Source organism: Nycticebus coucang, chromosome 5, assembly GCF_027406575.1.
Source record: "Nycticebus coucang isolate mNycCou1 chromosome 5, mNycCou1.pri, whole genome shotgun sequence".
NCBI classification, from domain to species: domain Eukaryota; kingdom Metazoa; phylum Chordata; class Mammalia; order Primates; family Lorisidae; genus Nycticebus; species Nycticebus coucang.
The window spans coordinates 52,694,819-52,722,203 of record NC_069784.1 but is presented as its reverse complement, the minus strand read 5'-3'; the positions used below and the strand labels follow the sequence as shown (position 1 = coordinate 52,722,203).

The window sequence follows — 27,385 nt, the reverse complement described above, 5'->3', positions numbered from 1 at the left end:
GGGAGGAAGGGTGATCCTAACTTGTAGCTATAATGATCCAGGGGACTTTTAGAGGTTCCAGGCACCTTCTTTCCAGAAGACCAATTGACCAACTGGTTGTAGAAGGAAAGGCAAGTATCCTGTGTCCTGAAGATTTTAAGACATTTGGCAGGCTTTCATTTCCTCCAGTTTCCCCTGTGTCCATCCTTGAATTCTTTAAGATTCCTACAAAGAGTCCCTCTCTCCACCATTAGCAGTTATATCCCAGTAGATTAATTACCTTCTTTCTAGCTTCTTATTTCTTAACCACTCACACTTTTTACTGAGGGTCTCATTTTCATATCACCATCTGTGTTTCATCTATTTACTTCTACTTCTGACCTCTATTTCCCCATCTTTGATTTCTGAGCAACTGTAGGAGGAGTTAAAAGGGCAGTTAGTATAACCTCACCTAAGTAAAAATGGCAAAATGGTCAGTTGACAAAGGGTGTGTTGTGTGTGCATGTATGCAAATCAATCACAAGAACCCAACCTGACAGGTTCTGCCCTCTCCACTCAGGCTTCTCAGCTGGTTTTCTGCATACACTCTTTCTCACTCTAAAGGAAGTAAAAGGAGACTTCCATTCTACTTTCTTTTATTCCTCCCCTTCTCAGAATAGATAATGTGGCATAAAATGAAAAGATAAAAATATTAGGAATCAGAACACCTATATCTGAGCACTTTTTTTTGCCATCTCCTAGCTTTTTTTTTTTTTTTTTGTAGAGACAAGAGTCTCACTTTATGGCCCTTGGTAGACAGCCGTGGCCTCACACAGCTCACGGCAACCTCCAACTCCTGGGCTTAAGCGATTCTCTTGCCTCAGCCTCCCGAGTAGCTGGGACTACAGGCGCCCGCCACAACACCCGGCTACATCTCCTAGCTTTTTAATTTTGGTCAGTGAGCATCTGTTTCCTTATCCATAAAATAATAAAATCTAGTTAGTGATCGTTATCATTAAATAAAAATATGGACTAAAGTATACTGCATAGTATATGGTCACTAAAATGCCAGTATTTTTCTTGCTTCATCACCAATTGCATGTGATACCGGACCAGTCATAATCACTTTTCCGAGTCAGTTTCCTCACCTACATTTATAAAATGAAGTGGTCAAATAATCTCTAAGAATCCTCTCGTGTCTACATTTCTCAGCAGCCTTACGTCCAGGCCCATTTTTTTTTTCCTTCAAGCCCCGCCCCGGGGTTTTTCTGGCCGGCTTTCTAACTCTGGCCAAAGGACTCCCAAAGACTAGCCCAAGCTTTGCATTTCCCTTACACAGGGTATCAATTTTTCTCTTTGCAATTGGTTCTCAGAACCTCCGCCCTCCTCAATAACTTGCCTATGGCGGAGCGGGAGCCCTACAGCTCCCGCCCCCTCATTAGTGATTGGCATGGGACCTAGCTCGTCCCCGCCCTCAATTGACTGACAGCTTGGCCTCGGCACCGCCTTCAGTCCCAAGGCGCTAGCTGACTGGGGTGGGGGACCGTTAGCTGGCCAGGCTGGCAGGCTGCGGGCCGCTACTCTGCTGGAGGCCAGGATGGAGACGATGAGAGCACAGCGGCTACAGCCTGGAGTAGGCAACAGCGGGAGGGGCACTCTTCGAGCCCTGCGGCCCGGAGTGACTGGGGCCGCGGCTGCCGCCGCCACACCCCCAACAGGCCCCCCACCGGCTCCGCCACCTCCCGCACCGCCGCCGCCACCATTGCTCCTGTCCGGGGCCCCCGGGCTGCCCCTGCCCCCCGGCGCCGCCGGCAGCCCGGCTGTGCTGCGGGAGGCCGTGGAGGCTGTGGTAAGGAGCTTCGCCAAGCACACGCAGGGCTACGGCCGAGGTGAGTCTGCGGGTCAGGCCTCCTGCGGGACACCCTCGTAAAGGAGCTTTGCTTCCACAGTCCTCTGGATCGCTATTCCTGGCGTGGAGCCCTAACGTGCATTTCCTTTTGGGGAGTTTACTTCTGGGTTCTACACACTCTCACGCCCAGACGCACATACACATACGTTTAAGCCTCCCACCTCCTCTTTACTGAGTATATTCTCCAGGGATCCCTTTTTTCAGATACAGTCCTCTTTTCTTCCCTTTTCTCCTTTAAAAATGGAATTCCTCCTCTGGCTCAATGCCTTATCATCTTTATACTTTTCAGAACCAGCCACCATTGTCCTTTATCACAGATACAATTTCTCGTTCACATCCTCTCAATCTTCCCTCTGTGATCTCACAATTTCTGGGCTCCCCTGTTAATTTACTCCATCTCCTTAACCTTGACTTTTTAATTCTTTACTTACTTATCTTCAAGCTGATATTTCCATGCAATTTAAGAGTTGCTGGAGAATTAAGCAGCGCCTTCACAAGTCACTCATAACAAGTGTACCTTTAAGTACCATACCATCGAGCCCACTCAGCTTCCTGTGGCTTAGTATCCCCTCTGGTTGTCTTTTTTAGTATGGAGACTAGTAACTGCCTCTGTCTGTCTGGCTTTGTTTTCCTGGCCCTTGCCCAGGAACTGAAGATAAATCCCAGGCCTTGACTCTCTCAATGTTAAGTTCTGTGGAAATGAGCCAGGCTGAAACGCTATTTTGGTTAGCAATCTTCATCTTAAAGATGCCTAATTTCTGAAGGGGGATGTAAGAATTTTGTTTGCTGTTTTTATTTAACCAGTATAGAATTTCCTGTCTGAGTTTGAGTTCCATATTTACAGTGTAAGTAACAAGGAATATATGGTGAGGGTGTGAGATACAGAACTGAAGTCAAGCATTTCAGACATCACTTCTGTTTGATGGCCAGGCAGTCCTTTCAGGCCAGACCTGAAAGTGAATGTATCTTTAACTTTCTAGTAGTTTAACAATAATACACAGAAAGCTTGCAGGGCTTTCTCTATAACTTTTCTTTTTTTTAGTGTAGCAAATAAAGCACACACAGGCTTTGGATATTTCTGTCACTTACCAGCTATGTCTTTGGGGAAGGGACTCAACCTCACTGAACTTCAGTTTCCTCAAGGGTCATGATGTGTATTAACTGAGATATTGCAACTGACATATATTGGGTACCTGAAAATTATCATCTCCAGTTTTCTCATTCCTACTTCCTTAAAAACATCTCATTTTCTTTCATTCTTAAATGCTGATGGTTTATCCCCCCAATTCCAATGAAAACAGATTTTTAGATCCATTTTGCTATATATACCTAATGATTAATTTACCATCAGTTTCCCTTTGTTCTTCAGACAATTTTTTTTTTTTGTAGAGACCGAGTCTCACTGTACCGCCCTCAGGTAGAGTGCCGCACATGGCTCACAGCAACCTCTAACTCTTGGGCTTACGTGATTCTCTTGCCTCAGCCTCCCTCTAACTCTTGGGCTTACGCGATTCTCTTGCCTCAGCCTCCCGAGCAGCTGGGACTACAGGCGCCCGCCACAACACCCGGCTATTTTTTGGTTGCAGTTTGGCCGGGGCTGGGTTTGAACCCGCCACCCTCGGCATATGGGGCTGGCGCCCTACTCACTGAGCCACAGGCGCTGCCCCTGTTCTTCAGACAATTTTAATTCCTATCACAGGGCAAGTACTCTGCTAGATGCTGGAGAGACAAGTGCATATGATTCTGAAATTCATCATGAGAAAGTTATTTTTCCAGTTTAATTCCTAGTTTACTAAGGCTATATGATGGAACTGCCATCATCAACTATTATCCTGCTACTTCAGATATCCTTAAGTTGAGATCAAGGGTAGGTCTTTGCCCCTGGGAACAGGAGTAGCCAGGAGTGCTTATCTTAAATCTGAAGTCTTCCACTTGGAAAATTACAGGCATTTATTACAATTATAGAGGTGTGTACCCTTTTGCTTGTCTATATTACCTGGAGAGCCTCTGATATGGCTTCTAAATTGGGCATCCTGTAAAAACTTTCATTTCTTTAGCAAGGGTGAGGGAAAAAGAAGAGCGTGCTGACAACGAACAGTCAGGCTTCAGACTGTAGTGACTGTCTCTCCAACCTCCCCACCTCCCATCACAGTCTTTCTTATTATTCTTAAGTTTCTCATTTCCAGTCTGGGTGTCCAGCCAGTACTTTAGGAGAGTTTGGCAGATAGTTCAGGAAGTAGAATCTGCCGATTTGGCTCAGAAGTCCTTCTCCACATGGAATCACTCTGTTTCAATTCTTAGGCAAAGCCACCATTGGCATGTACCCATATACCCTTGTGACTGATGGCATGGTATTTAAGGGGATGGCAATGGCTCTATTCCCCTGAATATAATTTATTTTGGTCTCTGCGGAGACCACTCCCTTATCCAGCAATGCTTTACCACATTCCTGACTGCTTTAAATTCCCTTTTTCCAGTCACAGTGTTTGGGTTTTTTGTTTGTTTTTTAAGAGATGCGGTTTTGCTCTGTCTCCCAGGCTGGAGTGCAGTAATTTACATGCAAATAAACAACAGAAATTTATTCTCTTACAGTTCTGGAGGCCAGAAGTCCAAAATCAGTATTACTAGGCCAAAAATGAAGGTGTTGGCAGGGCTGTGGAAGTTCTAGTGGAGAATCTACTCCCTGACTCTTCCAGCTTCTGGGGGCTTCCGACATTTCTTGACTTGTGACTGTATTACTCCAGTCTCACTCTGTGCCTTTTCCTCTTTTGTTTTGTCAAATCTGCCTCTCTCTTATAAGAACACTTGTGATCACATCTCCTTGTAACCTCTAACTCCAGATCTTCTCACCTCAATCTCCCAAGTAGCTGGGACTATAGGCATGTACCACTATGCCCAGCTAACTCTTTAAAGTTTTTGTAGAGGCTGGGCATGGTCACTCACAGTGTAATCCTAGCACTCTGGGAGGCAGAGGTGGTGGATTGCTTGAGCTCATGAGTTCCAGACCAGCCTGAGCAAAAGCGAGGCCCTGACTCTACTAAAAATAGAAAAAAAAGTGAGGCAAGAGCCTTGGTGCCCAGCCAAGTCAGTCTTTTGATTTATCTTCACTCATGTAGGATCTCAGCATTTATACAAAAAAATTCTTCTGTTATTTCACCTGTTTATCCCTTATCTCTCTCTCTCCCTCACCCAATATACACACATAGCTCAATATGCTGTAAGGCTTTAATCAATTTATAGTACACAGGTTTTGGAATCAGAAGACCTGGTGCTGTCAAATAGTAGCTGTGTGATCTTAGAGAAACTGCTTGATCTCTCTATGCCTCATTTGTTCCATTCATTCATTTAAAAAATATTTATTGATCACCAGATGTAGTGGTGAACAAGGCAGATATTTATTCCCTATCTTGACAGAGCTCACAGGTAGCTTTATAGAGCATGTGTGAGGATTAATGGTACAATAAATCAGAGTGTACAACAGAAAAGAGGGTGGGCTTTGGAGACAAACAAACATTGTTTCTAAATCCTGGTTCTGCTCCTTCTGGCCTGTTCCTTAACTTGTTTACTTTTTACAGAATGGGTATTTTGATACCTATCCTGATAGTATTGCATAGATGAAATGAGATAAAAAGCATGCAGCACATAGCAGTACTCAGAGGTTGCTATTATTACGCATTTAAAAATGCTTTGAAAAATGAGCAAATGATAGCTATTGTTAGCATTAACATTTCCTTTGCCTCCTTTTTTCTATATAGCATATAGTCCCTTTCTCTCATTTAACATCTGGCAATCCCTAAACTGACATGATTGAGCAAGTTACTTTTTTTGTTCTGTAACTGCTACATTTCCCTTTTCAAACCTGTTGTTTTGGAATTATTACTATCCCTTTATGTTATAATATGACTACATGATTAGAAATTTTGCCTAGCTCCTCCTGAACTAAGTTGAACAAATGAATAGTGCGTATTATTTTCAATTTAGTTGTTCCTTTTCCTCAGAATCATAGCTATCTTCTTTTCCTATAAGTGACTGGAGTTAAATTGGGTGGTCTGAATATTTCCAATTTTTTGAAATGTTGGGTTAGTCTCTGTGTTAGATCCCTGTGACTTTTGTAACAAATCAAAAACTTGGTAGCTTAAAACAACAGAAATTTATTCTCCTACAGTTCTGGAGGCCAGAGAAGTCTAAAATCAGTATTACTAGGCCAAAAATGAAGGTGTTGGCAGGGCTGTGGAAGTTCTAGTGGAGAATCTACTCCCTGACTCTTCCAGCTTCTGGGGGCTTCCGATATTTCTTGACTTGTGACTGTATCACTCCAATCTCACTCTGTGCCCTTTCCTCTTTTGTTTTGTCAAATCAGCCTCCCTCTTATAAGAACACTTGTGATTGCCTTTAGGGCCTGCCCAGATAATCTAGAACAATCTCCCTATCTCAAATTCTTTAAACACATCTGTAAAGTCTTTGCCATGTAAGGTAACCTTCACAGGTTCTAAGAATTAGGACATTGACATCTTAGCAGGTGCCATATTCAGTCTACCAGAGTCCCCTCCCAGTCCCTCTCTGCCACAAAGACACTGTGGACTATTCAGAGGTACTTTCTAAAAATTGAAATAGTAAATATTTGATGGACTATTGTTAACCAGCTTTCCTACCTACCGTAATAATGTGAATTAAGCCGGGCCAGCTATTCTCACCATCCTGTATCATCACCTCTCAATTTGATTTTCTGTTTATTATCTCTTTAGCCTTGTTTCCCTATCACAAAGTTGTATTTATTCCTTTTCCCCTCCTTCCCCCTATATTTACTGTAGTTTCATGTATTTTAAGGTTTTTATTCTAGTAGATAAATGATCTGTACTTCATTCCACTTAGACATTCATTTAATACCACGTATTTTATTTCCTAAAGGCAATAAAACAAATTATTCTCTTTTTTGTTGTCATTCAACTTCAGGGCTTAAATACTAAAATATTCCTCACTATCTTGGTCTTTCTTGTCAATGACTTTCAGAAAGGCTGGTCGCGGTGGCTCACGCCTGTAATCCTAGCACTCTGGGAGGCTTAGGCGGGTGGATGGCCTGAGTTTATGAGTTCGAGACCAGCCTAAAGCAGAGCCAAAATAAGACCTCGTCCCTAAAAAAAAGAAAAACAGTCGGGCATTGTGGAGAGCACCTGTAGTCCCAGTTACTTGGGAGTCTGAGCCAAGATAATCATTTAAGCTCAAGAGTGTAAGGTTACTGTGAGGTGTGACACCATGGCACTCTACCAAGGATGACTAAGTGAGACTGTCTCAAACAAAAAATGACTTTCAGGCTGTCAAATGTATACATCTCAGTTATTCCTTGCTGTTCTTTAGCCATCCTTATGTATACAATTATATCTATGGTTCCTTGCTGAAAATCCAATAAAAGCTGTGGGCACCCCTCTTATACATATGCACAATACTCATATGCATAAACACACATACAATTTTTACTTAACAGTTTTAGGGGGCTTGTGAAGCCCAACCATAGATGGAATCTTTGATCCTGAGTTAAGATTCCCAAATTGTTTACCTAACAAATGCAATCAGTGTAATCTGGCTTATTGTACCCTCAATGAATCCCCAACAATAAAAAAAAAAAAAAAAATTAAATAAATTAAAAAAAAAAAAAAGATTCCCAAATTGGAAAGAACATTGGCATCAGGATACGCAGATTCATGGCCCAACTAATAGCTGTGTAACCTTGAGCAAGTCATCTGCCCCACCTCAGCCTAAGATGGACTAGGATCTCTAAAAGTTCCTTCTAGCTTTAAAAATGAGTGAGTCTATGTGCATTTTCAAATATCAATCACAATTGCTTTTTCTTGGCCATTTTGCCCAGTTTCTCATTGCCCAATATACCCACATTTTTTGGAATAAGACTCCATTTTTCTTGACCATTTTGCCTAATATACTCACATTTTTGGAATAAGACTCCCTGTTTCATTTGGCATTGAGTAATCATTTAAAAATTGCCCTCTGACTTCACCTAGCAAATGTGAGCAGTATAACAGGGCTCATTGTACCCTCAATGATTCCCCAACAATAAAAAAAAAAAAAATGCCCTCTACTCTGTGCCATGAGGGATTTAACTGAATGTAGACTGGACATATACTTTTTTTTTTTTTGAGACAGAGCCTCAAGCTGTCGCCCTGTGTAGAGTGCAATCGCATCACAGCTCACAGCAACTTCAAAATCCTGGGCTTAAGCGATTCTCTTGCCTCAGCCTCCCAAGTAGCTGGGACCACAGATGCCTGCTACAACATCAAGCTACTTTTGGTTGCAATTGTCATTGTTGTTTGGCAGGTCTGGGCTGGATTCGAACCTGCCAGCTCTGGTGTGTGTGGCTGGTGCTTTAGCCACTTGAGTCACAGTCCTCAAGTCTGGACATACACTTTTTAACAAAACCTTCCTAATTAAGGTGGTCTTCTCCCCTTCCTCTTTATCCCAATATTCTCCCTATTGTTTGCATGTCAGGAGAGCTATCACCCAGTGCATTGTGTTAAATTGTCTCGAAGAGAGAACTGGGCTAAAAAGATCTCAAAAGAAATAAGATGGCTAAGCTTTCTAGGCAGCATTGACCTTTGAAAAGCCCTTGCCAAAACAAAGCGTGAGAAAGAGAGTTTCCTTTTCTTGCTGTCTTTTAATAGAATGAATTTCTAAAAAGGCAAATATAAAAAAAAATAAATAAATAAAAATAAAAAGGTAAATATAGGATATTAGAAAAGAGTTTATACTGCTTTTCACCTCTGGTTGGTACATGGGTTGTTCTGTTGCAGAGCAGGTGAGATAACTTATTACTGGCTACTAGATTTTATTTTATTTTATTTTATTTTTTTAGAGACAGAGTCTCACTCTGTTGCCCTTGGTAGAGTGTCGTGGCATCACAGCTCACAGCAACCTCCAGTTCTTGGGCTTAGGCAATTCTTTTGCCTCAGCCTCCCAAGTAGCTGGGACTACAGGTGCTGACCACAACGCCCGGCTATTTTTTGTTTGCTGTTTGGCCAGGGCTGGGTTTGAACTCACCCTCGGTATATGGGGCTGGTGCCCTACTCACTGAGCCACAGGCACCGCCCCCTGGCTACTAGATTTTAAATAACTTATTAACAGGAACTGTGTGTTGTTCTTTACATCCCTAATGCCTAGAATAGAACCACACACTTTATTTTTATTATTTATTTATTATTTGCAGTTTTGGCCAGGGCTGGGCTTGAACCCGTCACCCCCCAGTATATGGGGCCAGTGCCCTCCTCCTTGAGCAATAGACGCTGCCCTTTATTTTTATTTTTATTTTTTTTGTGGTTTTGTTTTTTTTTTTGGCCGGGGCTGGGTTTGAACCCGCCACCTCCAGCATATGGGACCGGCGCCCTACTCCTTTAGCCACAGACGCCACCCTGCCCTTTATTTTTTATTTATTTATTTTTTTAGGCAGAGTCTCACTATGTTACCTTTGGTAGAGTGCTGTGGAATCACAGCTTACAGCCACCTCAAACTCTGGGGCTCAAGTGATTCTCTTGCCTCAGCCTCCCAAGTACCTGGGACTACAGGCGCCCGCCACATGTCATTGTTGTTTAGCAGGCCCGGGTCGGGCTTAAATCTGCCAGCCTTGGTGTATGTGGCTGGCACCCTACTCACTGAGCTATGGGCGTAGCCACACACACTTATTAAGTGCTCAAATTTTTGCTTAATGTGTGTGGCAGCCATGAAAATGTGCTATTCTTATTTCCTGCTGCAGGGAGCATAACTAACAGCCTCAGCTGCTGCTCCCTCTGGGTCCATCACCACATTTGTACAAAGGCCATGCTTCATGTAAGTTGCTCCCAGCCAATGCCTTAGCATAGCAGAGGTTTTAAACACAGGCACATTCTGGTGAGATGTGGGATTCCTTTGGCATGAAGCCTTCCCACTGGGTTGGCCAAACCTTTCTTGAAATTGCACTGCAGTCTGAGACTCTCAAATCCAAACCTCCTTCCTTCCCTCTCTTCCACAGGTGTCAGACCTTCACTGTGAGCTGAGGGCTCTCCCTGCCTTCTCCTACTTCCTCCCCAGTAAAATCTCTTGCATGTCTATCCCATCTTGGTGTCTTCTTGGAAGACCTGAACTAAGGTAATAGAATGAATCAGTCCTCATTGTAATTAAGAGCAGGAGAGTCCATGTTGCAAGATACTGGAAAGCACATGTGATAACTTATTATAAGACTTTAGTTAAATGTTGGAATCCCAGAGTCAAAGAGATACTTTCCAAAGCCAGAATGGGCTCAGCGCCAGTAGCACAGTGGTTATGGTGCCAGTCACATACACCGAGGGTGGTGGGTTCGAACCCAGCCGGGCCAGCTAAACAACTGCAACAAAAAAGATATCTGGGCGTTGTGGCAGGCGCCTGTAGTGCCAGCTACTTGGGAGGCTGAGGCAAGAGAATCGCTTAAGCTGAAGAGTTTGAGGTTGCTGTGAGCTGTGATGCCAGAGCACTCTACCGAAGGCGACATAATGAAACTCTGTCTCCCCTCCCCCCCCCAAAAAAAGGCAGAATGCCCTCATCCCTCCTTCTGTTTAAAATCCTTCAATTGTGCCGGGCGCGGTGGCTCACGCCTGTAATCCCAGCACTGTGGGAGGCTGAGGAGGGAGAATCGCTTGAGCTCAGGAGTTCGAGACTCGCCTGAGCGACAGTGAGACCCCGACTCGTGAAAAAAATGGAAAAACCCAGCCGGGCGCCGCGGCGAGCGCCTGTAATCCCAGCGGCTTCCGGAGGCTCAGGCAGCAGGGTGCCCGCAGCCCGAGTCTGAGGTTGTGGTGAGCTACCACACCCACTGCACTCTGCTCAGGGGCATAGGGTGGGACCCTGTCTCAACAACAACAACAAAAAAAATCCTTCAATTGTTCCCTGTTGCTCTAGGACAGTGGTTCTCAACCTTCCTAAAGCCTCGACCCTTTAATACAGTTCCTCATGTTGTGGTATCACGTTCCACAACATGAGGAACTGTATTAAAGGGTTGGTCGCAGCATTAGGAAGGTTGAGAACCACTGCTCTAGGATAAAGCCAATATTCTAATGTGGCCTAAAAAGCCCTACTTGATCTGGTCCCTGCCCCCTCTAACAACCTCATCTTGCATTACACTCCCCCTCACACTCTCTTCTGGACCCACAATGATTTTCTTTCAGTCTCTTTATTCACTGTGTTCTCTGATGTCACAGTCTTTGTACCTTCTATTCCTTATGCTCAGAACACTATTCTCTCATCTCTTGCCTAGTGAATTCCTACTCATACCTGAGCTTAGACATCACCTCCTAAGCTAAAAGGGTAGCTTTCTTTGACCTTTAAACTAGGTCAGATATTCTTACATTTCTCACCATCTATAACTCCTTTATAGCTCTTATCACATTATAATTTCACATTTATTTGAGATTATTTGCTTATTCGTATCTCTCTCCCCCTTTATAGTGTAGGCTATAATTTCAGGTCTGGAGTTTGATTTTATTCCATTTACAACTGTTAAGGCAGCCAGTTACTGTTTCATGGATGCTGGCTCAAGTCAAGAGATTTCTGGGTCAGAGACAAAGGACTTTATTACTCACAGCATAGCAAGTAGCATGAGCATCACATTTGTATCAGTCCTTCTTGCCTCTTCCGAAGTCTGATGTGGAGGGCTCAGGTAGTTGCTTACATATGCCATGGATTACATCGCAAGAGAGGTACACTGAGCTTGGGGAACTTCCCCTTTTATAATGAGCTGTAAGTAAGCTTGTTCTTCATCCTAGTGGGAGACACTACCTCCTCCCTTAAGGTTTCTTACTGCAAACACAGTCCTGAGAAATGGCCCAAGTTAAGGAGAAGTCAGGACTTTGTAAATCTTTTTTTGTTTGTTTGTTTTTTTTTTTTGGCCGGGGCTGGGTTTGAACCCACCACCTCCGGCATATGGGACCGGCGCCCTACTCCTTGAGCCACAGGCGCCGCCCCAGGACTTTGTAAATCTTAACATACCCTGCAAGATGTGAAGGACCATGAGAGACCCATGGAAAAAAGTCTCCCACCACACAGTTCCTCCAAAAAATCATTTATACCAAGGTAAAGCTGGAGAAGAGAAGCATTCTCTTTCTTTTCTCTTTCACGTAGTATATACATAGTATTCCCAGATGGATAAGGAATTTGGACATGGATATGTTTACTAGAAGAAACACACGCTTGAGAATGGCTAGTAGGGCCCCATTTCTTTGAGCAACCCTGATGCATAAAAGAATATTGACTTTGGAGCTGCCTGAGTTTCACTTCTTATTCTGGTACTTTCTAGCTGTTATAACCTTGGGCAAGTTATTTAACCTTTCTATGTCTCGTTTCTCTCATCTGTAAAATAGGGATAATAAAAGTACCTGCTTCACAGGTTGTTGTTGATTAAATGGGTCAAACACTTAAGGAAATGGCTAACAAGCAGTAAATTTTCAATAAATATTAGCACTTACTATGGTGGTTATTTATCATCATCCTGGCCCAGCTGACCAACTAGAAGTGGAATAATCTACTTGTATTTCATTAAGCAGTAATAATGGTATGCTGACCTTGGAAACTCTGGTTCCAGTATTTAAATTACTCTAGGACTCAATCAAAATGTGAACTAGAGGTGAGGAAGCAAAGCAGGCATACTCTATTCTTCCTATGCAAATTATTTTAATCACAGTCTATGACTTTAAATGCTATTAAATGGTGACAGGCAGGGAGCTAAAGGCAGACTCATAACATAGGTACAGATTACAGGTGGGGTAATGACGTACTGTACAATTTGGAGGCACTCTCCTCACTGAACTTAACTGCTTCTCTTTTTGTAGTGAATGTGGTGGAGGCACTTCAGGAATTCTGGCAGATGAAGCAGTCTCGTGGGGCGGACTTGAAGAATGGGGCTCTAGTGGTTTATGAGATGGTTCCCTCCAACAGTCCTCCCTATGTCTGCTATGTCACCCTGCCTGGGGGAAGTTGCTTTGGGAGTTTCCAGGTAAGAGTTGTGAGGTAGCAGTAGCCAAGATAAATGCTTAGGTTAGGGTTAGCATTTGTCTTCATAAGGGCTTTCTTCACTATTTTGGTCATTAAATGTATGTCTGAAATTACAGATTTGAGGATCTAAACCAAATGTTTTTCAAACTTTTCTTTCTCATAGCACACTTGAACTTAAAGTTAAACTCCCATGGCACACTTAAATTATGTTGATCCAAAAAAAAAAAAAAGTAAAAAAAAACTGTTTTTGGAACTTCTTTCAAAAATAATTTAATTAATAATCTTTAAAACTTTTCATGGCACCCCTAAGATCTTCTCACAGCATGCCAGTGTGCTGCAGCACGCTGATTGGAAAGCACTGACCTAAACCAATTCTGGGTAAATAATTCTGGCAAGCATCTGAGGCTCATTTGACCACAAAAGAACCTTCATAGCATGCTTTTCTTTTAAAAACTCACATTTTTAAATTTGAGGAATAATTAATATGCCCTTAGTTTATCAGACTACCAGCTATTCTGATCTGACCTCTATTATTGCCTTCCTACTTCTTGCCATCTCTTCTTGAGGATATAGAACAATATTCTTTTTTTTTTTTTTTTTTTTTAATTTGGCCAGGGCTGGGTTTGAACCCGCCACCTCCGGCATGTGGGACCGGCGCCCTACCCGCTGAGCCACAGGCGCCGCCCTAGAACAATATTCTTTGCCCCTGCCGGGCGCAGTGGCTCATGCCTATAATCCCAGAACTGTGGGAGGCTGAGGCTGGAGGACTGCTTGAGCATAGGAGTTCGAGGCTTGTCTGAGTGAGAGTGAGACCCTGACTTACGAAAAAAATGGAAAAACCCAGCTGGGCACTGCAGCAAGCCCCTGTAATCCCAGTGGCTTCAGAGGCTGACGCCCACAGCCTGAGTCTGAGGTTGCAGTGAGCTATGACACCATTGCACTCTGCTCAGGGAATAGGGTAGAACTCTGTCTCAACAAAAACAAAAACAACAAAAAGAAAACAGTCCTTAGAAGCCAAGTGAAAAACACTTGGCTTCTAAAAAAGCCCCTATGCGGGCGGCGCCTGTGGCTCAGTCAGTAAGGCGTCGGCCCCATATACCGAGGGTGGCGGGTTCAAACCCAGCCCCGGCCAAACTGCAACCAAGAAATAGCCGGGCATTGTGGCGGGCGCCTGTGGTCCCAGCTACTCGGGAGGCTGAGGCAGGAGACTCGCTTAAGCCCAGGAGTTGGAGGTTGCTGTGAGCTGTGTGAGGCCACAGCAATCTACCGAGGGCTGTAAAGTGAGACTGCCTCTACAAAAAAAAAAAAAGCCCCTATGCTTTTTTCGTAGGCAATTACCACAGAAAGCAATAGTTGAGTTCTCTAAGAGATCAAAGAGGAGGGACTATGTAATCATCTAAGAGTTAGGAGATCTAAACTCTTATACCCTGACTACCAGTGAGACAACTCAGGTAACTCTTCTGGGCCTGTTTCCCCTGTTAGATTATTTCTAAAGATTTTTCTACTGCTAACATTCTACTGTTGTAAGAAAGATCTATGATGTTGAAAGGAATGGTTGTTATTATGGGGTATTAAGAAATTATTATGGACTAGGGTGAATAATGTTTATTGTCATAAGATAGATTTTTAACATTACAGACAGGAAGGTAGCCTTCTAAAATCTCAACTAAGAGTCTGAATAGAAATTTAGAGAAGATAATAAACACTTTTGCTCTATTTTCCATATTGTTTGTGTAACTTAGACAAAGTTAGAATACCCGCTATGTGGTTCCACAGGATCTTGAACTTCCCCTACATGTATCACTTATTATAACACATCATAATTGTTTGTCTTTCCTAGTGGGATATGCTCCATGGAGGCAAAGATAGTGTCTGTGTCCTTTCCTGCTCATTAAATCCCTACCACCCAACTCAGTACCCAGCAGATAGTAGGCAGTTAATATATCTGTTGCATGAATGCTGTTATAGTTTAGTTCCTGCCTCAAACAGAAATAGTCCTAAGAGGCCAGGATCACCTGAGCTCACAAGTTCAAGACCAGCTTGAGCTAGAGTGAGACCCCATCTCTAAAAATAGCCAGGCGTTGTGGCAAGCACCTGTAGTCCCAGCTACTCCTGAGGCTGAGGCAAGAGTATCACTTGAGCTCAAGAGTTTGAGGTTGCTGTTAGCTATGATGCCATGGCACTCTATCAAGGGTGACAAAGTGAGACTCTATCTCAAAAGAAAAGAAAAGAAACAGTCCTAAGGAAGCTTCATTTCAAATCAGGTGATTAATTTTTTTCCCTGAGAACATCAGCCATTTTAGAAAAATAAATATATGACCAGGATGGCTAATGTTAATGCTTTCTTTTTTTAGAGAATCAGATCTTTCCTTCTTTTCACTTCATCACATTGTTAAATAATGATTTGAAATTTTTATGATGATGCCTATATTAGTTATATAGTAACACAGTAATTTGATTTCTATTATTTTCTGGAAGAATAGAATTATCTCTGTTGGCCTCTTTTAGTTTACACCTTTTTTGTTTGTTTGTTTTTTATTTTTATTTTAAGAGACAGAGTCTCACTTTGCCACCCTCAGTGACACAGCTCACAGCAACCTCCAACTCCTGGGCTTAGGCTATTCTCTTGCCTCAGCCTCCTGAGTAGCTGGGACTACAGGCGCCCACCACAACACCTGGCTATTTTTTTGTTGCAGTTTTGGCGGGGCCGGGTTTGAACCCACCACCCTTGGTATATGGGGCTGGCACCCTACCCACTGAGCCACAGGCGCCACCGTTTATACCTTTTATATCCACTTTGGCAAGTAAAATTTCTCCTGGTGGTTTTCTTCACAGATGACTTTTTTAGAAACAGCACTACAGAACAGAGTGGACAACAGCCACTAGAGAAATAGAAACAGAGAAATTGAAGAAGCAAGACGACTTAGGGCTAATGTACCAAGCTTCATATGCTGCCTCAGAGAGAACTATCAGCTAAAGAAAATTAGGAATTAATATGGTGATGATGGTTAAGTAGTGAACATAACCTGGTCATGCAACATTACTTTCTTCCTTTCCCCTAATCTTAATCATAAATGACGAAGGGCACAGAGGCCTTTGAGGGAGCCAGTAAAGAATTATAAAGGAATGCTGTGGTGGCTAGAGATTTGAAATTGAATGATTTATGACTTCTGAAAATCAGACATGTTCTATGATACCTGGTTCAGGGATAGCTCCTTTGGCTCACTTGTTAGGGGAAATGCTTGCTTAAAGCTAAAAATAAAGTCCAGGAATCCCAGATGGATGCTTTCTGATAGGGACGAGAGCCCTCTTGAATAGAAGCAGCCTCAACACAGCTTTGTTCTAACCTTAGATTATCTAGATGAATCAAAAAAATCTTGCCTGTCCACAGAAGAAGAGAATAAGATACAGATTTCTAATAAGTTGGCCAGAATCTGGGTTTGAGTAATTAACTCTGTTGACGGTTTAAATGGGGGTATTTTTCATGTCCAATGATTATATGCTGACTTCAGCTGTCTTCCTCATTCTGCATTTAATTTGGTATGAGCTATAGCTGTCTCCAGTTCTTAATGACTTCAGGATGTTGAATCAAAATTATGTTTCCAAACAGCCCAACCACTTTATAGTAAAAACTTTAGAGAGTGTGTTGAATACAACTGATTTTTTGTAAGAGTGTCCAAGTGTCTTCTGTCTCAAGTGTCTCCCTCCCGTTGTTCCTTCCCGTTTCTCAGATGCACATGTACACATATTCTCACTCTTTCTCCCCTGCCTAGTTTTGCCCTACAAAAGCTGAGGCCCGGAGGAGTGCTGCAAAGATTGCACTAATGAACTCTGTGTTTAATGAACATCCGTCCCGAAGAATCACTGATGAGTTCATTGAGAAGAGTGTCTCTGAGGCCTTGGCATCTTTCAATGTAAGTTGCATGGAGTTGGAAGGAAGAAGAGTGGGGGATGGGTGAACTGGCAAAGTTGGGAAGTCTTATAAATTACTGGGAAATATAGATGAATTCTTGTTTTCTTACCTGTCTACCTCTTTGTTCTTTCTGTTTATTTTCTGTTGTGTCATGTGTTCCATGTCTCAGTCTCTAATTCTACATGTGTTTATATGTGGGTTTTTGTTTTGTTTTGAGACAGAGTCTCATTCCATTATCGGGTACAGTGCCTTGGCACTGTAGCTCACAGTAACCTCAAACTCTTGGGCTTGAGCAGTCCTCTTGCCACAGTCTCTGGAATATCTGGAACTACAGGCACCTGCCACAACGCCTGGCTAGTTTTTCTATTTTTCATAGAAACAGGGTCTCACTCTCGGTCAAGTTGGTCTCAAATTCCTCAGCTCAGTGCTAGGATTACAGGCGTAAGCCACTGTAGCTAGCCTTGTGTTTATGTATTATTATTATTTTTTGTAGAGACAGAGTCTCACTTTTTGGCCCTTGGTAGAGTGTCCTGGCATCACAGCTCACAGCAACCTCCAACTCTGGGCTTAGGCGATTCTCTTGCCTCAGCCTCCCAAGTAGCTGGGACTACAGGCACCCTGCACAACACCTGATTATTTTTTTGTTGCAGTTTGGCTGGGGCTGGGTTTGAACCCACCACCCTCGGTATATGGGGCTGGCGCCCTACCCACTGAGCCACAGGCATCCCCCAGATATATAGAAACTTTTAATTCAAGATTTATGGACTTTTATTATTTCAAAATGAAAACTGAGCTTGAATTTTGCTTTCCCCAATTTTGGTTTAAGACCTTAGTCCCTTATTATTGTTTTTTATTTTATTTATTTATTTTTAATTAAATCATAGCTGTGTACATTAATGCAATCATGTGGCACCATACACTGGTTTTATAGACCATTTGACACATTTTCATCACACTGGTTAACATAGCCTTCTAGCATTTTCTTAGTTATTGTGTTAAGACATTTACATTCTACATTTACTAAGTTTCACATATCCAGACTAGGGTTTCTTTTTCCTTCTTTCTTTGCTTTTCTTTGTTTTGTTTTTATTAATTATTATTATTTTTTGAGACAGAGTCTCACTATGTCACCCTTAGTAAAGTGCTGTGATGTCACAGCTCATAGCAACCTCAAACTCTTAGGCTTAAGCAACTCTCTTGCTTCAGCCTCCCAAGTAGCTGGGACTACAGGTGCCTGCCACAATGCCCAACTATTTTTGTTGTTATTATTGTTTAGCAGGCCCGGGCTGAGTTCAAACCCACCAGCCCCAATGCATGTGGCTGGTGCCCTAATCACTGAGCTACAGACGCCAAGACTATTTTGTTTTTAGAGACAGGATATTGCTCTGCTGCCCAGGCTAGAGTGCACTGGACCAGTCATACTTCACTGCAGCCTCAAACTCCTGGCCTGTGTTCTTTCTGCCTCAGCCTCCCAAGTTAATGGGATTATAGGCATGAGTCACTATAGCAATTAGAATTTTTATTGTCACTTGTCTCCTGCCTCCATTATTTCATCTTATCAATAAAGAACTTGATAGTGTCTTGTCTTTTTCCCTTTTGGAAATGAGGAGGATACTTTATTTATTATTTTTAAAAATAATAACTGGTCTTTCAAACAATGATGATGATAATAATCACAACTAATCCTGTGTATTTACCCTGTGCCAGGGACTATTCTAGGGGATTTATATGTCGTATTTTATCTTATTTGAACATCACAACAATCCTATGAAGTATAAGTACTATTATTACCCCTATTTTACAAATGAGGACACAAAAAACATAGAAGTGAAGTTTTTGTCTAAAGTGAAATAGCTAGTAAGTGGTAGTGCCAACAAAGACTAGATAGAAAGCCAAGCAAACTTTGTTTTTTTCTTTTTTTTTTTTCTTTGAGACTTCTTGTTCTGTCAACCAGGCTGGAGTGCAAGACATGGCTGGTGCATCCATATCTTACTATTGCCTCAAACTGCTAGGCTCAAGAGTAGCTGGGACTACAGGCATACATCACCATACTTGGCTTTTCTTATTTTTTTGTAGAGATAAGAGTCTTGACTACGTGGTCTCTGAAGTCCTGTCCTCAAGCAGATTCTCCCAGTTTAGCCTCCCAAAATGCTGAGATTACCCACATACACCACCAAGCTGGGCCTCTAAACACTAAGTTTAGAATTACAGTTTAGAAATTGACACTGCCTTCATCCTTCCTCCCTGCAAATTCATTAATAGGGTGATAAAGTCAGACCAGTTTTCTGTTTCTGTTCTCTTTGCATTTAGTTAAGATGTAATTACATAGATTAAATTATTTCAGTTATCTTCTTTGTGGCTTGAATTAAATTATCTCTGATTCCTTTCCAATTATATTCTAATGATCCTTTCACTTATCAAGTATTCTGTGATGAAATGTTCGCTGAATAAATGGAAATGGTTTAACAATGTTAGATGTGGGCTCGGCGCCTATATCACAGCGGTTACAGTGCCAGCCACATACACCGAAGGTGGTGGGTTCGAACCCGGCCCCGGCCAGCTAGACAACAATGACAACTATAACAAAAAATAGCTGGGTGTTGTGGCAGGTGCCTGGAGTCCCAGCTACTCAGGAGGCTGAGGCAAAAGAATCTCTTAAGCCCAAGAGTTGGAGGTTGCTGTGAGCCGTGATGCCACAGCACTCTACCAAGGGTGACATAGTGAGACTCTGTCTCAAAAAAAAAATGTTAGATGTGGAAGTGTGATACGAGGCAGAACTTCCAAACTGTTCGTGTCACTCTAGTGTAGTCCAAATAAGTTGCATGTGTGCCATGATACTGATTCCCTTCAGCTCTCAGGGGACTGGGCAAGGCCTGGAACAAATGGACTTCTCTGCCCAAAACCACTCTGATTGCCAGCAGCCTCTGTGTCTCCCAGCTGGCTATACAAATATGATCATTATTTTATATGTGCCATGTCATAGAAGTTTGAGAGGCACTGAATAAAGTATCATGCTGAATAGTTAAAAGTAAAAATGAAAACTCACTTGCCTCGGGCAGTGCCTGTGGCTCAAGGAGTAGGGCGCTGGCCCCATATACCAGGGGTGGCGGGTTCAAGCCCAGCCCTAGCCTAAACTGCAAAAAAAATAAAATAAACAAATAAATAAATAAATAAAAGATCGAATGAGCCCAGGAGTTGGAGGATGTTGTGAGCTCTGATGCCACGGCACTCTACCCAGGGCAAAAGCTTGAGACTCTGTCTCAAAAAAAAAAAGTAGAATAAAATAAAATTGGGAGGGGGATTAAAACAAAAAAAAAGAAAAGAAAACTCACTTGCCTCAGAGCCCTAAGGCCTAATTTTGAAGATTATCTTTTTCCTTCCTCCCAGTAAAGCCCCTCCAGGTTTCTGCTTCCAAATCCAAATTTTGTGATCCTTGCTTCACCACAGAGATTATTATTAAACCGTATGAGTTGGTATTCTGACCTCCAGTTGATTCTAGCACAGTAAAAACAAATAATAATGATAATAATAATTACTAGTACTTTTGGCTTACTTCCTGAGTGGTTGGCATTATTTTAGGTCCAATACATATACAGTACAGGAAAACCCTATAATAGACTTTATTGGGTTATAACCTGATTGGCTCTTGACTTCTACCTACCCTCTTTCTCAAAGAATGCTTAATAGGCTCGGCGCCCATAGCTCAGTGGTTAAGGCACCAGCCACATACACCAGGGCTGGCAGGTTCAAACCGGCCCAGGCCTGCTAAACAACAATGACAACAACAACAACAAAATAGCCAAGTGTTATGGCGGGCACCTGTAGTCCCAGCTACTTGGGAAGCTAAGGCAAGAGAATTGCTTAAGCCCAAGAGTTTGAGGTTGCTGTTATCTATGATGTCTCGGCACTCTACCTAAGGGTGACATAGTGAGACTCTGTCTCAAAAAAAAAAAAAAAAAAAAAAGATGCAGAATAAAGTTCTAATCTTGGGATGTACAGGTGTGTGGAACTGGCTAGAAAGAATAGGCAACCTCTTAGGAAGCAAGAGGAGAAAGTTGGGTCCCCATGTTCCCAGTAGTAAGCTGACCCCATGTGAATTTCCTAGATCAATTCACAAAAAGGTCACCAAAAGGAGATGCCCTATTGTGTAAGTCCCAGTCAGCCCCAAGATCTGGAATTATCTCCAATAGTTAAACCAGAAACAAAAACAACCACCAAATGAACACCAAACCATAGCAGACCATAGCATAGTGGATTTGTATTATGTAACTTGACACCAGGTCCAGCAAAATAATGCATCTACATTTTATATGATTGGTGTTTCTACACCACATTTATTCCTTTTTAACCTTTTTTTTTCTTTTTAAAGACAGAATCTCACTCTGTCATCCTGGGTAGAGTGCGATGGCATCATAGCTCACAGCAACTTCAAACTTCTAGGCTTAAGCAATCCTCTTGCCTTAGCCTCCCAAGTAGCTGAGACTACAGATGCCTGTCTGGCTAATTTTTTCTATTTTTAGTAGAGATGGGGTCTTATTCTTGCTCAGGCTGGTCTTGAACTCCTGAGCTCAGGCGATCTACCTGCCTGGGCCTTCCAGAGTGCTAAGATTATAGGAATGAGCCACCACACCTAGACTTAACTTTTTAATTTATAAAATGTACTTAATTCTCAAAAAAATCCTATAAGGTAGGTCTATGATTATTCCCATTTTACAGATGAGGAAAATGAGAAAGAGAGAGGTTAAATGACTTGACCAAGGCTATACTAGTAGTAGGAGCTTCAGTCCAACCTCTGAACTTCCATGCTGTATTGATTTTTGCGCATACTAGGCTTGAAGGTAGAACAATGTGTTTTAGTTCTACCCTTTCAGGGATATATCAACAGTAGACACATTAGGAGGCGTAAATATCCCATGCTTATGAATTCTACTAGTTCTCTTTCAAATTCATTGCCCAGTTGTCCTCTAGGCCTGTGGTCCCCAACCTAGGCACCCTGTTAAGAATCTGGCCACACAGCAGGAGATGAGTGGTAAAGGAGGGAGCTAGTGAGCAAAGCTTCATCTGTATTTACAGCCACTCCCTTATAGCTTACATCACATCACCACCTGAGCTCCACCTTCTGTCAGATAAGCCAAAGCATTACATTCTCATAGGAGCGGGAACCCTGCTGTAAACTATGCATCTGAAGGGTCTAGATTGAGCACTACTATAAGAATCTAATGCTTGATGATCTTGAAGTGGAAAAGTAATACACTTGAATCATCTACAGACCACCCCCACCCAAACCCTACTCTGTGGAAAAACTGTCTTCCATGAAATTGGTCCCTGATACCAAAAAGGTTGGGGATCACTGCTTTAGACTAATTCAATACTGAACTCATATTATTTAGGCTAAATCAGAGCACATCTCTCTGCCTTAGTGTTCCCACTTTGTAAAACAGAGAAAATTAGATTAACCTTTTCCTTTACCTATGCATCTGTGCTGACCAATAGAATAGCCACCAGCTCCATATAATTATTGAGCATTTGAAATTGGTTAGTATGAATTGAGATATGCTGTATATAAAACAGGCTGGGTGCTTTGGTTCATGCCTGTAATCCTAGCACTCTGGGAGGGTGAGGTAAGAGGATCACTTAAACTCAGGAGATCAAGACTCTTGTCTCTACTAAAAATAGAAAAATTAGTTGGGTGTCATGGCAGGTGCCTATAGTCCCAGCTACTCAGGAGGCTGAGGCAGGAGGATTGCTTGAACCCAGGAGTTTGCGGTTGCTGTGAGCTAGGCTGATGCCATGGCACTCCATCTGGGTAACACAGTGAAAAACACTCTGTCTCAAAAATAAAAAAAAAAAAGAAAGAAAAGAAAAGTAGGCCAGATGCAGTGGCTCATGCCTGTAATCCTAGCACTCTGGGAGGCTGAGGCAGGTGGATTGCTTGAGTTCAAAACTTCAAAACCAGCCTGAGCAAGAGCAAGACTCTGTCTCTAAAAATAGCCAGACATTGTGGCACCTGTAGTCCCAGCTACTTGGGAGGCTGAGGCAAGAGGATCACTTGAGCCCAAGTGTTTGAGTTTGCTGTGAGCTATGATGCCATGGCACCCTACCAAGAGCATCAAAGTGAGACTATGTCTCAAAAAAAAAAAAAAAGCATTAATAGATACCAAATTTTAAAAAATTCTTACATGAAAAAGGATGTAAAATAGGCTCAGCACTCCATAGCTCAGTGGCTAGGGCACTGGCCACATATACTGGCGCTGGCATGTTCAAACCCAGCCTGGGCCTGCTAAACAATGACAACTACGACAAAAAAATAGCCAGGCATTGTGGTGGGCACCTGTAGTCCCAGCTACTTGGAAGGTTGAGGCAAGAGAATCGCTTAAGCCCAAGAGTTTGAGGTTGCTGTGAGCTGTGATGCCACAGCACTTTACCGAGGGCAACATAATGAGACTGTATCTCAAAAAAAAAAAAAAAAGAATGTAAAATATTTCATTAATATTTATACTGAATATAGTTGAATAATATTTTAAATATATTGGATTAAATAAAACATGCTATTAAAATTAACATTACCTGGGGCGGCGCCTGTGGCTCAAAGGAATAGTGCGTCAGCCCTATATGCCAGAGGTGGCGGGTCCAAACCCAGCCCCAGCCAAAAACTGCAAAAAAAAAAGAAAATATTAATATTACCTGTTTATTTTTACTTTAACGTAGAGTCTAGAAAATTTAAAATTAAACATGTGGGTTTGCATTATATTTCTTTGGGACAGTACTGCTTGAGATGATAATCTCAATTGAAAATGTATTTGTCTTTTCCTTTTCTCTGCTACCAGGGCAACAGGGAGGAAGCTGACAACCCAAATACAGGAATTGGTGCCTTCCGATTCATGTTGGAATCCAACAAGGGCAAGTCAATGTTAGAGTTCCAGGTACTGTTGCACATACTTCCCTGGCTCTAATAACATGGGTCAGCCTACTACTATATCTTCCTACTAATCCCTAACTCAGTGATACTGGAAAGGAAGGGAAACAAGGTTCTTAGAATATTTTTCAAAATATAAACACCTTCCTTTCCTCAAGGGAATATCAGAGTGATGAGAAGTGCTTCCACAAATCCATTTTGTAAAAGGTTTCCCATGTAATTCTGACACAACCTCGTAATTCTAAAATCACTGTCCTGGTTCCTTTTATCTTCTTCCCCCAGGAGCTAATGACAGTTTTTCAACTGCTGCACTGGAATGGCAGCCTTAAGGCCATGAGGGAAAGACAGTGCTCTCGGCAGGTAAGAGATTTTATGAGTCAGCTGGGGCGGGTGTCTGGCAGAAGACTATTTTGAAGTGGCTACTATGTTAGAAATAAGTAGGCCTATGGTTATTAGGTTGTGAAAATCCTAAGTATCCTCCACTGGTGTAATCTTTTCTATTTAACTTTTTTTTTTTTTTTTTTGAGACAGAGCCTCAAGCTGTCGCCCTGGGGGGAGTGCTGTGGCATCACAGCTCACAGCAACCTCCAACTTCTGGGCTTAAAAAATTCTCTTGCCTCAGTCTCTCAAGTAGCTGGGTTACAGGCACCTGCCACAACACCTGGCTATTTTTTGGTTGTATTTGTCATTGTTGTTTGGCAGGCCCAGGCTGGATTCAAACCTGCCAGCTCTGGTGTATGTGGCTGGCGCTTTAGTCACTTGAGCTACAGGTGCCAAGCCTCTACTTACCTCTTAACTGTGATTCTTTTGCCTGTCTTACTTTCCAGAAAAGAAGTTTCCCTTAGGAAACTCCTTGAAAGACTTAGTTGCTAACCTGAGTTAGGTCTCCAAGGCTAAGAGTTCCTAGTCCCTAATAAGAACTTTTACTTTCTTAGTGATCTTCATGTCCCCCCCCACCCCCACTAGGAAGTGTTGGCTCATTATTCGCACCGGGCCCTGGATGATGATATTCGCCACCAAATGGCCTTGGACTGGGTAAGCCGGGAGCAGAGTGTACCTGGGGCACTGTCTAGAGAGCTGGCCTCCACCGAGCGAGAGCTGGATGAAGCCCGACTGGCAGGCAAGGAGCTGCGCTTCCACAAGGAGAAGAAGGATATTCTCATGCTGGCTGCTGGGCAGTTGAGCAATATGCATTCTTCCAACTGTTAGGCATCCACCCACATACTCTCATCCTCTCTAGGCCTTATAGTATGTGTCCTTTCTAAGACTTGGGATGATTTCTGTATATACTTCCTCAATTTTATACTTTAAAATATAGATATATATGTATAAATTCTACACCTGGATTCCTGTTTTTTAAGAGATCCTTTTCTTCCAATTTTTGGATGTAATTTCATTTGAAACATCTTCACTCTACTTTAAAGGAAGGAGCTAGGTGTTTTTGGAGCTCTGCTAGCTCTTAAACTTCCAGACTAACTCTGTGGTCATTTCAGTAGCATAATATGATTGACTAAGTGTTCATGTCTCCTTCTTTTAAAATAACAGGTAGCCTGACTAAGCAATGTGCCCCACCTTTACTTCATTCCTGCTTTGTCTTGGAATCAAACAATGTATGAGTGTGAAGCCTTTGGCTTTATTTTACCTTTAGCTGAATCTACTTAGTACCCCTCCCCATCACTACCTTACTCCTCTGCTTATAAGTTCTACTTTGTTTTGAGGCTTCCTTACCTTATTATTCCAAAGGACTTGGAGATCTAGTTTCTTATTTCCCCTCTCCCCCTTTGCCTGGTTTCTTATTTTTAAATCACTCTAAAGAAACTTCCCAGGAATGAGAAAAATTATAAACACAATTCATGGGACTTTACTATCTAAGTTGCTTTTGGGGCATATCTATACCAGTAGTCCAGGTTTCCAGATGTACACTACAGTAAGAAGGGGTCAGGGTTGAAGCTAATTGTCGTTCAGTGTTCCCTTTTCCCTTCTCACCTGCTCTCCCAGCTTAGTTAAATCCTGTATTTAGATCTTCCTGCCTACCTAGACTAATGGAAGGTAAAACATATTTCCCTCCTCCTTCTCTAGAATCATTTTGCTTTTGGATGCATTATTGGTCCTATTTGATGAGTAAGGGCCATGTTCCTCTCACTCCCACTAAATTGTTGCTGTTTACTGCCTTAGAAGTACATACCTTAGAATCTCTTTTCTCTCTTTTCTTTGCTTTTCCTCCACACTGATTAGAGCATAACTTGATCAGGAAAATCAGATGAGACTTAATACTGCAGCACTTCCTAACTGGAACCTTGGGAAACTGTAGGATGGGAAAGAGAATCAGTGATCAGCTATTTCTATCTTTAATACCATTCTCCTTCCCCACCTCTCTCCTGAATGAAGTAAGAGAGCAAAGACCTAGAGTACAGCTAAAGCATTCTCCTTTTGAAGAATTTTTTTGAGGTCTAAGATATATTTTCCCCTTGTTTTGTGGTGATCTCTTTTATACTGTATCATTGCTCAGTATGCTTTCTAAACTGAGCTTGAAATGTTTATTGCTTCTGCAGCTGGACTTTCCTTTAACAATTAGACAGACTTTACTTTTAGAAATAGATTAGGGAGCTGGTCACAATTTGCTCTTTTGGATTAGATAGGGGCAAGATGAAAGGAAGCTTTCTTGCTTTTAAAATCATCTTGGTGGTGGCTCAACACCCGTAGCTCAGTGGTTAGGGCACTGGCCATATACACTGGGGCTGGTGGGTTCAAACACAGCCTGGGCCTACTAAATAACAATGACAATTGCAACAACAACAACGAAAACAGCTGGGCATTGTGGTGGGCACCTGTAGTCCCAGCTACTTGGAAGGCTGAGGCAAGAGAATTGCTTAAGCCCATGAGTTTGAGGTTGCTGTGAGCTGTGACACCATGGCACTCTACCTGGGGTGACATAGTGAGACTCTGTCTCAAAAAAAATGCTTAAATAAAATCATCTTGGTGACCATTACCTAAGGGCCAGAGGTAAGGAATCCAGCTACAATTGTATTAAATATTAGTGCATGAATTTTCCAAGCCTCATCTTAGTATTCCATGAAGCACATGTAGAGTTGGAGTAGAGGCTCCTACATTAAATAATAGGTATATCTACCTGTTTTTATTGGTATTTATAACTCAGAAATCATAAATGCTTCCGTTTCTCCTATGCTTGTTTCCCTGGGAAGAAGTGTTAATGCATGTGAGTTGGGGAGAATTGTTCTTGCACCTCCTGGATTTATTATTTTTCTCAAATATCACCCACTAGGAGCCCAAGGAACTTGAAAAAAATTGTTCCCTGATCTGTTCACTTTTGATGTCAAAGATTTTACTTACCTTTTTAGTACTTTTTATGTATTTATATATAATTTTATACAATTAAAAAGATTTTTGTCTAGTGAGCTGGATTGATTCTTTCTTGCGACCTATATATATCAAAGGAGCTCTAAAATGGTTTTTTTTTTTTTTGACATATATACTAAAAAAGAATTATTAGGATTTGGGAGGATAGTAGAAAAATTAAATAAGATTGTACTCCTGGAGAAAGGCAACCTGCTTCCCCTTCTTCAGAATTTCAGGAACCTGGATTTTGTCCTTGGTCCTTTCTTCTCAAGTTCTATGCATTTCTACTGCAGTCTCACCCGCTGTGGTGACTTAAACTATACTATGCACA

General features: G+C 42.1%; 1 protein-coding gene and 1 long non-coding RNA gene across 3 annotated transcripts; one reads left to right on the top strand and one right to left on the bottom strand.

Moving 5' to 3' along the window:
• The first annotated feature begins 1,472 nt into the window (after positions 1–1,472).
• Positions 1,473–27,113, top strand: LIX1L (limb and CNS expressed 1 like). Its single transcript, XM_053591788.1, has 6 exons — positions 1,473–1,847; positions 12,706–12,869; positions 16,642–16,782; positions 23,609–23,704; positions 23,980–24,057; positions 24,664–27,113. The coding sequence occupies exons 1-6, from the start codon at positions 1,556–1,558 to the stop codon at positions 24,904–24,906; spliced, it is 1,014 nt and encodes a 337-aa protein (XP_053447763.1). The 5' UTR covers positions 1,473–1,555; the 3' UTR covers positions 24,907–27,113.
• LOC128586187 (uncharacterized) lies at positions 6,458–25,934 on the bottom strand. 2 transcript variants are annotated; one of them, XR_008380199.1, is made up of 3 exons: positions 25,883–25,934; positions 23,349–23,434; positions 6,458–6,999 (listed from the first exon to the last, which is right to left on the bottom strand). It is a non-coding gene; the product is annotated as an uncharacterized LOC128586187 (long non-coding RNA). The 2 variants fall into 2 exon arrangements; XR_008380200.1 differs by lacking the exon at positions 6,458–6,999 and adding an exon at positions 15,539–15,750.
• Positions 27,114–27,385: the final 272 nt, after the last annotated feature.